This window comes from Cariama cristata, unplaced genomic scaffold (genome assembly GCF_000690535.1).
Source record: "Cariama cristata isolate BGI_N322 unplaced genomic scaffold, ASM69053v1 scaffold10424, whole genome shotgun sequence".
NCBI lineage: Eukaryota > Metazoa > Chordata > Aves > Cariamiformes > Cariamidae > Cariama > Cariama cristata.
This window is the reverse complement of record NW_009612365.1, coordinates 102,842-112,302: the sequence shown is the minus strand read 5'-3', so window position 1 is coordinate 112,302 and position 9,461 is coordinate 102,842. Positions and strand designations below refer to the sequence as shown.

The window sequence follows — 9,461 nt, the reverse complement described above, 5'->3', positions numbered from 1 at the left end:
AGTCAGGCTCATTAGATCAGTGCAACTGTTAGATGCTACTAGTAATTTTTAAATGAGGCAGTTCACTGAAGCTTAGGTCCAGTTAGTTGTTCCAGTTAGGGGAAAAAGATGATATTGTATGCTTCTGTGCAATGCTGTTTGAAAACTACGATGTTCAGTTTCCCCTTGTGCAGAAAATGGGCAAATTTAGGTTAGAGGGACCTTGAACACATCTGGTCCTACCTCCTGCTGAGATCAGGGTCAACGTTGAAGTTAGTTCAGGTTGTTGGGTCCTGTCCAATTGGGCTTTGAAATTCTCCAAAAATGGAGATTGCATAGTGTCGATGGCCCCCGGTCAAGCACTTAACCACTTTTGCGGTGAGAATGCTTTTTCTTTGTATGGAGCTGGAATTTCTTGTGTTGCAGCTTGTGCCAGTTACTCCTCAGCTTCTCTCTGTTTTCCCTATAACCCCAGTTCAGAGAATGGATAATTGTAATTAGATTCTCCCAAACCTTCCCATTTCCAGACTGAGTAAATGTAGCTCCTTCAACCTTTTCTCATGTCATATGTTTTAACCCCCAAACTTCGTGTCTCTTATTTCCATGACTGCGTTCTGTCTCAGTCTCTGCAGTATTTCTGTAGCACCTTCCACAAACACCCAGGCAAGCAGTTTTACCAATTGGTGCCTTAAATGCTGTCTTACTTTGCGACCCTGCAGGAAGACTGCTGGGCACATGCGGTTTAGCTCCCATTCAAGCCTTTGTAGTATTTCTCATTCAGCTGCATCATAACAGATCTAACAGTGTCTTTATATTCATCCTGAAGGAAGAAGGTGTTTATGTCCACCAACTCGGACATGCCTAAATTTGATTTAGGCAATACCAAATGAATTCCGTCATCTTTGACTATTGATTTACACTTTAGGAGGAAAGTGGCTTTGATTTCTTATTCCAGGTCAGATATGATTTCAGTTTATCAGGAGGCTAGATAATTGTGTGTCTAGCCATTAGGTGAAGATATTTAGCCAGGTAAAAGACGGAGATACTGTAAGGTCTAGGCTAAGGAAAGGGCTAAAGCACAAAGCTCACAGTGTATAAGAGACTAGAGAACCCAACAGTGAAAACACCACTGCCCATTCCACACTGTAGAAAAATTCCCTATCCAGACTTCTATATGCCAAAGCCAAATCTATAGGACATAAATCAGCAGGACAGCTGGTTTCTCTGTCTACTTAATGTCCACTGCTGTCTTCTGCTATGGAGTGCGCTCTTAATTCAGTACCTTGTCTGGGTAGCTGCAGCCTTGTTTGCATTCTCTGGGAGGGCAGGTGAGCCAGAAGATGGGAGCACTGCCCCTTGGGTCCTGACATTTCTCATTCCTTGCTCCTCACTGCTTCTGCAGAGTTCCCCTCATCCATGGCTGTGTGGAGGAAAAGGAGGTGGCAGCAGCGGTGTGCTCTGTTGCATCTCCCCTTGGAAAGATCTTTGTTTTCCTTTAGTCTGACTAACTTTGGCACACTTACATACAATCAAGGGTGATCCAACTGGGAAAACAATTCCCTTTGAAGCCAGCTCTGTAATGGCATAGGGCCTTGCTTGGCAGGAAGAGAGCTCCCTGGTGGAAGCACAGCAATTCTTCCCAGGTACCAGTTGAATTACCTATGCAGCACATAGTAAGTAGCTCATCGGCAAGGCTTACATTTGTATTTTGCTTTGAGCCAGTGACTATCTTTTGGTGCTCTACTGAGGTGTTACTGTGTTATAAATAGCTTGTCCCTTCTTAAAAATAAAGCACCCCTCCCCTCAAATGCTTTCATTTAAACTTTTCAGATAAAGAGAAAAAACATGGTTTTATTGCAGAAGGGTTTTGCAGAAGAAAAAATTAAAGTTTAAAAAAAATATTTCTTCAAATAGTAGGCAGGCTTAGCCAGATAAATAAGGAGCTAGCAAAGTGTGTTCATTGACTGCTGTGAAAAGGTTGAAGACAGCAAATGGGGATTTTTCGGTTTCATAAATGAATTAACCTTCAATTGCCATTATGTGGGCCTTTCTGTGTGTTTTTCTTTTTTTTTTTAAGATGGAAATTTTGTTCTAGATTTATGTGAAAGATTGGTGTGCCTTACACTAGGGGTTTTGTGGCCTTGGTGTGTGCGGTATGTATGCTCTGGGAAGTACAGATTTGTTAGATGCTGTGCATACATTTGTCTATATGAATCTGAATTGATTAGCTTGTAAATGAAATCAACAGTATGCCTTTAATTCTTTTTACAGCAATAGATGTTCTTCATCAACTAGGCCTTGTGAAAGATGTTCAACAGCCCTCGGAGACGGCAGTGCCCTCAACATCATCTCTGTTACCTCACGGTGTTCGTCTAACGGTATCAGGAGTTGTACTAACTAGTGATGCACATATTGAGTCCCCCATCATTCAAGTCATACCATCAAATCTAGGGCATCAGTTCACCATATTGGTTGGGTTGTATTCTTACAGAGTCAATAATGCTTTCCTTTTCAGTATTAGGAACAAAAGTAGACTGCAGTTTGGTGTCCAGCTGCTACCGAGAAAAGTAGTGGTGTACACTGGAGGGAAGCACTCTGTATACTTTGATTATAGTGTTCACAATGAACAATGGCATTCATTTGCCATTGACGTTAGAGATAAGACTGTCTCAATATTTGCTGAGTGTGGAAAGAAGTACTATAGCAGGGAAGTACATTCTGAAGTGGAGACATTTGATTTGGATGGTTTGTTTACCCTGGGAAGGATGAACTCTCACTCTGTCAGCTTTGAAGGAGTTATATGTCAGCTAGATATTATTCCCTCTGCAGAAGCCTCTGCAAACTATTGTAAATATGTGAAACAGCAGTGTCGCCAGGCTGAAACATATCGATCTCTACTAGGAGTTCCACATGTGTCAGATGGGCTGGATATATTTTCAAAGATGATGATTGATGAGAAAAGCCAGTCAGAAGGTATATCAGCTTATAGAAGGAAAGAAGCATCAACCATTCCTTTTACCAATGTTGCTCAGATTCACTTTCTACCAGAACACTTTGAGTCAAGAAATGTCTCTGCATCAGAGTTTGCAGAGGCCAGATCTCTGTTGCTGGAAGCTTGGCCTGAAATGGAACTCCAGAAGAACATCAGTCTGCCTCCTCATCAGCAGGAGACAAGCAAAAAAGGAAATATCAGTAAAACCCCCACAGGATCATATCCAAATTATTTAGACAATATCACAGAAGAGGCAGGTGGACAAAGTGAGCCTTCTCTGATATCCCCTGTAAAACAGAGTAAAACTAAAAGCAACGGAATGGACGAAGCAAAACAGCATTTAGATGAACAAAGCAGAAAGCAGCAAATCTTCAACACAACCATGTACAGTTTGCCTGCTGACCTCTCTCTGGATAATCAACTCAGTACAGGGCAGGAAGGTGCATTTGATGCTGATAAGACTTACCATACAGAAAACAGTTATGAAATTAGTATTTATAATTATGCTTATGACTATGAAGATCTTGACAAAATGTTTGAAATGGGAAGTGTCAGAGGTCCAAAGGGGGAAACTGGACCTCCTGTAAGTTATCTTTACTACTCTTTTTACTATAATGCAGCAACATACGTTTAACAGAGGCTTTGAAAGAAACCTTGCAAAGCATGCCAAAGCTGTGACTGCAACTTCTCCCAGCTATACTGTACAAATGTTTGTCTGCCTTAAGTATGTCTCTTTCCCGCATGTAATTTTGGTGTAAATGTTGTGCATTTTTATTTACTGGAAGAATACAAAGACATTCAAGACACATTCTGGTGAAGTGGTAGGTAACCCAGACTTCTTTAAAATTTGAAATGCAACCAGGTGTTTGTAACTGCTAATTATGGAGACTGCTCACTTAATAAAATTACAGGATAAATTCATACAGTACTCAAATGTAGGCACTGATCCTGGAAAGAACAACCAGGGTGTTTGGAAGACTTAACATAGTTTTCTCAGTTGAGCAATGCTATCAAAATTCATAGTTGTAGAAGGAGACTAGTTGCAGAACCTAGACTGATAAGACCATTTGTAACCCAAGGTTATGGGGTCATGCAAACCTGCATGTAAAATGATTTTTAGAACGGTCTTACAAGATTTTGTGGCATTTTTTCACTTTGTAGGGTAAATGATCCCCAAAACAATTTCAAATGCACAATAGTTCTTTTAATAGATACCTGTTTGTCTTTACTTACTGTGTGCACAAGGCTCATGAACTTTTTAATACATAAAAATGGGAGCAACATATATATGAAGCTACAGACAAGAAAGAACAGCAGTTCCTGCTTAGCCTGGGAAATATGATGTTAGTGCTTGTTTGAGTTTTTGGTTAAAATTTTTAAACCATAGCATGGAGTAGATAATTCCACTTGTTCTCCTTTTTTTTTGTGTGTGTGGTTATTACTGGAAAGCAATTTGATACATGTTAACCACCTCCTAATATATATTTGAATGTGCCCATAAATGTATTGCTTGTATTCTTTCAGCAGTGAATTATATTTTTTTCTTAAGGGAGCCAGAAACTGAAAACCTATTTAAAAGTTCAATTTTTACTCTAAACAGGATCCACATGCACAGGGATTGTTACACAATTGAAAAATGTGTTAAGAAATAATTCACCTTAGTATAAGGGTGCTCTTGCTTAATCTTTTTTGAATGTGAAGTCACTCTTTTTCTCTTTTTATCCCTTACAGTAGTATTTATGGGGACATATCACTAAGTATGTAGCTGTCATCAACATGAGGTTAATTTGCATTTTTGGAGTTTAGGACGTTTAGTAACTGCTAATGAAAGCTTTTAATTTTAGCACATAGCTTGTATATTGTGATTTCAGTGAGTTACAGCCAAGAAAGTTAAATCCATTCTTTTTTACATGGCATAGAAATGGCTGCTGATAATACTGTTGGTTGGTTGCGTTACTAAGAAACTGCAAGCAAATGCTCTGTTTTTTTTCTGGACACGGACACTATACATACAGTGTCAAAGATGACAGCTGATTTGGAAAGTTCAAAGATGTCTATGTTACCATTTTCTGTGTCTGTCTTACAGACTGAGGACACAGAAGTTGTTTCATCTGGGAAGGCAGTTAGAGCAGATCTTGTGTGTGGCAGAGTCTGTAGCAATGAGTATGGTGCATTGGTGCTGAAGTATTTTGTTGGGTCAGGATTTAAATAACATGCCCAAGGTCTTAGACATCTGTGGCAGAGCTGGGAAGTTGTTCTAGACCTTTGTGGGTGCTAGTTTGGCTGAAGGGTCCAGCAGCACCTGCTGGAACAGAGGCAAAGCTAAAGCACTGTGCTGCCCAAGAGGTTGATGCCAAAGGGAGAAGAGGCCTCTGCAAGGCCTTGTCCACACAAGCTTTTGTAAAGAATTGTGCTCTGTGGAGGTTGTGTGGCACAGTGCCTGCCACTGTTGTTGGCCTCAGACTTGGAAGAGGTGATCTTGGTTTGGTTTCTTAGTCTAGTACACCCACATAGAGAAGACTATAGATAATCAGCTTTTATATGTGTGGCTTTAACACTTTGAGACATAAGTACCCAGAGAGTCTTATAAATGGGGAGCCTAAAAAGCAACACTGAGGAACTTGCAAACTTCCCTTGCAGCAAAAAATTCTGATGAGGCATGAAACTCCCCCCCCTTTTTTTTTTCCTATCTTTCATTATGTTGTGGTTGGTTTGAATTTTCTTTCAAGATTTCAACACAGAAATAACGTTTGTTCTATTGGAGTTGACAGGCAAGAACTAGCTTTTGTGGTTCTTAAACTCCTCAGCTTTGTTTTAGCTTTTAATCATCTACCAGAACTGATTCTTGCCTTGTATAATTAGGCCCCTTGTATTCCATGATCCCACAGCTGTGGAATTCACCCACTGCTGCAAAGCAGGGCTCCAGAATTCAGGCTTACATTTATGGATAGCATATGGAAAAGGGTACCTATTTCTTCAAAACTATTAAGACCCTGATTAAAATTCTAGCAGTTGCAATGACCAAAATCCCCTACAAAAATATAAAGTGAGTTTAAAATGGAACAGCGTGGTCTCCTGAGCCACTAGTTTAGAGGGAAAGCTGCTCCATTCATCTGATGAACCCACTCTTTTTTTTTGTGTGTTGCAGAGGGTGTTGGCACTGTATAAAGATTTAATAAAAAACCAAACCTGACCTGGTGTGTATTTTTAACTGTTTAACTTTCAGACTGATATTCTTCATTGCACAGTCCTAAAGCAGTTTGCAGTAACATGAAACATAGTCCCACATTGGTAGAAGGAGGGGTTGATGTGAGCTGAAGAGCTCATTTAGGTTACTTGCTACTAAGTAATTGCATCTGCAGGCCTATCTCTATGGGATTTGGCTTCTCCTGAGAAATGAGCTAGGAATTGGTTTCCTCTCTTGGAAAAGCTTTCTGGATTATGAAGACAGTCAGCCAGGAGAAATAGTAGAAGACCAAAAGGTGGTACTCCTTAGTCTACCTAGTTGGTAAGGAGAAGCAGTCTGGAGATAACTGCCAGGAGGAATTAGAAATGCAAGCCCTGCATTAGGCAGAATTGAGTCCTGGATGAGATGCTCTTATTCCAGCCAAGAGGTGTGAGAGTGGGAACCCTGAGTGAGAGAGCAGTTTGGAGATCCTGAATGTGGTGCTGAATAAACAGCAGTAAGGGTAGTGTCAGCTACCCTTCCACTCTTAGCTTATTTCACTTTACTCTTAGCTACCCTTTCACACTTTAGCTTATTTCACTCAGTTTATTTCTCAGTTGAACAAAATTGCTTGCTGAGACTCTCCCTGGCCACAGGGGATATATTGGGTAGCTAATCACATTCATACGTTTTAGCTCTGCAGGTAATCCTCATATTTTGCTGCCTAGGCTGAGAAATCTATCTCAGTATCTGCTGATTCAGATAAAAACCTAAGATTCTTGCTGTTTTATTTTTAGTAGCAAAAAGATAATGTTAGTCTTAAATATTTAAACATTTCATTTAATTCACCCGAAACTGATGCAGGTTCCCTGTCTTCTGCACAACAATATTGAAAAGCTTTAATCCATGACGCAAAGCCACATATAGATATATATTCCTGTGATGTTGTTGATGTTGCTTTGGCTGTTGTAGGAATTCTTGACAGAGAAAGGGAAAGACTTCCACAGCTCTAAAGAAAAGGAGGTTAATCACACACAAGTGGCTGCCTACTCTAGGGCATTTGGAAAGAGAAGGGTGTGGTGTTTTTATAATTTCCAGTGAAATGCAAATGAAACAAGAAGAAAAAAATAGGTGGACATTCATGTTTGGTAGAGTACTTGTTGCTCAATAATTAATATCTGTATGAAGTAATAGGCTTTAAAAAGGTAGACAAAGCATGCTAGACTAGGTAGAAGAATACTGAGTGACAGAATTGGAATTCCAGATGGTCTAAAACTGATGGGATGAAACTTAGTGTGATAGCACAGAAATTAAAAGTACAAATAGAGGATGGGGGAGTGATTGTGTTAGATAGTCAGATGAGGGTGATAGAGTGATGCATAAATGATGATAGAATAAACGCATCTTACCACTGTGATCCTTGATATGTTACCAGGAGTGGTGAGTATCAGAGACAGGCTGTTTTTCTACTGGTTTGGGTATGCTGAGGCTGCTGTTTGGAGAAGCGTCCTCAGTTTTGCATGATGAACTTTAAAAATGATGTAGATGGACTGGAAGGATTGCAGAAGGTTGCAGTAACGGTGCAATGGTTATAGAAAATACAATTCTGAGCAAAGGTTAAAACAGAAGTGTGTTTAGCAATGAAAGTAAGGGACAAATGTTACAGTTCTGCAGAGGTTCTGTTGATAAAGATACTTTTTTGCCTGTTCACAGAAAGTATGGCAAGACAGAGTAGGAAGTTTTAGGTGGGACGTAAGGAAAACATAGCTAGAGTGATACCTGCACAATAGAACAAGTGATATTAACAGTGTTAGAAATGGAATTTCCTTTCATGGAGAGTTTTTTATAGAAGAGGTTTGGAGCCTGATGTTTCTGCTTACTTCCCTGCTGTATTTCAGGTATTTTGCTGATGATGTGCAGAAAGATTCATGGTTTGGTTTGTTTTGCTGAAGGACTGCCTGTCTTGGGTATTTGATGGATCAAGCATTAAACTTGTGTCTTTCTCTAATTTAGTCTTTTTAAAAAAGTATTTCAAGTGAGCTGAGGTTGAGTGGTTGGGGTATAGTCAAATGCCTTTTAAAGAGAAGCAGTGAATATGATTTAGGTATTGAATGGCAACAGGATTAGCATATGCCTGTGCAGAAGTTCTAACTACTTCATGCAGAATTTACTGCTGTGAGTCTGAAATCTTAGGGGCTTGTTATATGTAAATGAAATACTTCCTATTACCTCTGGTGTAGGGCAAGTTTAAAACACATGCATCCATAGATGCATCCATAGGGCTTCAGCATCCTAGAAAATGTCTGTGAAAGTTCACCATTACGTTCATCCCAATGACCATTTGATAAGTGAAAATTTCTGGAAGAATAGCATCTACTTTTATTATTTCAGGATTAAGCCATGATTATTTGGAACTTGAACTTCTACTCTCAATTGCTAAATGAAATTTTTACAATTCCGAAGGACAGTAAGTTGCAGTACCTTGCTTAAGGTACATATGATCTATTTTGAGCAAACTGATCTTGTTAAATAAATGAATTTTAAATTTGTATCAGTAATGTTTACACAAAGTCACTGGTTTTTTGTTGGTGGTTAAAATGTCAAATGCTAAAAAACACATTAACGTTTTTAATTGCTTTGGCTTTGTTTAATTACTGTTTCCAGTAGTTGGAGGAAAAGCTATTCAAACAAATGACTAATTCCTTCATTTAAGAGAGACTGGCCCACTCTTAGATGTTAACTTCTGTGGCTTACATGGATGCCTAGTAGGAAAACAGTCATGTTGGTTTGAAGTTGGTAGTTGCTTTCACAGGCTGAAGTACATGTCGTGGAATAACTTCTTACAACTAATTGGAAAAGCATATCCAGGAAGACTTACGTGTGCTGTAAGTCTGCTGTCAGCAGAGATGTTGGTTGAGTTGCAGGGAGGAGTCTGAGCTGGAGGTCAAGGAGTAACGTACTCTGGTTAAGGAGAGTCCTGGTTAATACTTTTAATCAAACACCTGGATTGTGGGTGCTAATTGCTTATTGTTATTAACCAGAGACTTCATCTACAATGGTTGACTCTGTTTTAGCCTTGAGAAAGCATTGTTCATTTATGGCTGCGTAGTTCAAAATATATTATACTGCTTGTTTTAGGGGTTGCTGAGGGCTTGGTTGGGATTAGATTTTGTTCTTTTTGTGTTTTTTAGATGGAGAGGTAATAACTTATGAATTAGTGTAATCAAAGTGAGAGGGGTTGTGATTTTGGGGGGGGTTCTTTGCCTTTTTTTTTTTTCAAAGGAAACAGGTACTGTTTAAAAAAATTTTAAAAAACTCGCATAG

At 39.3% G+C, this 9,461-nt stretch overlaps 1 protein-coding gene across 1 annotated transcript in view; it reads left to right on the top strand.

Moving 5' to 3' along the window:
- Positions 1-323: 323 nt before the first annotated feature.
- Positions 324-9,461, top strand: part of LOC104160470 (collagen alpha-1(XXIV) chain-like) — a gene marked incomplete at its 3' end in the record, with an annotated part of 111,233 nt that continues 102,095 nt past the window's right edge. Inside the window, exons 1-2 of the mRNA XM_009698598.1 lie at positions 324-357; positions 2,251-3,554. Coding sequence (XP_009696900.1) covers positions 324-357; positions 2,251-3,554 — 1,338 coding nt within the window. The remainder of the gene's footprint in view (positions 358-2,250; positions 3,555-9,461) is intronic.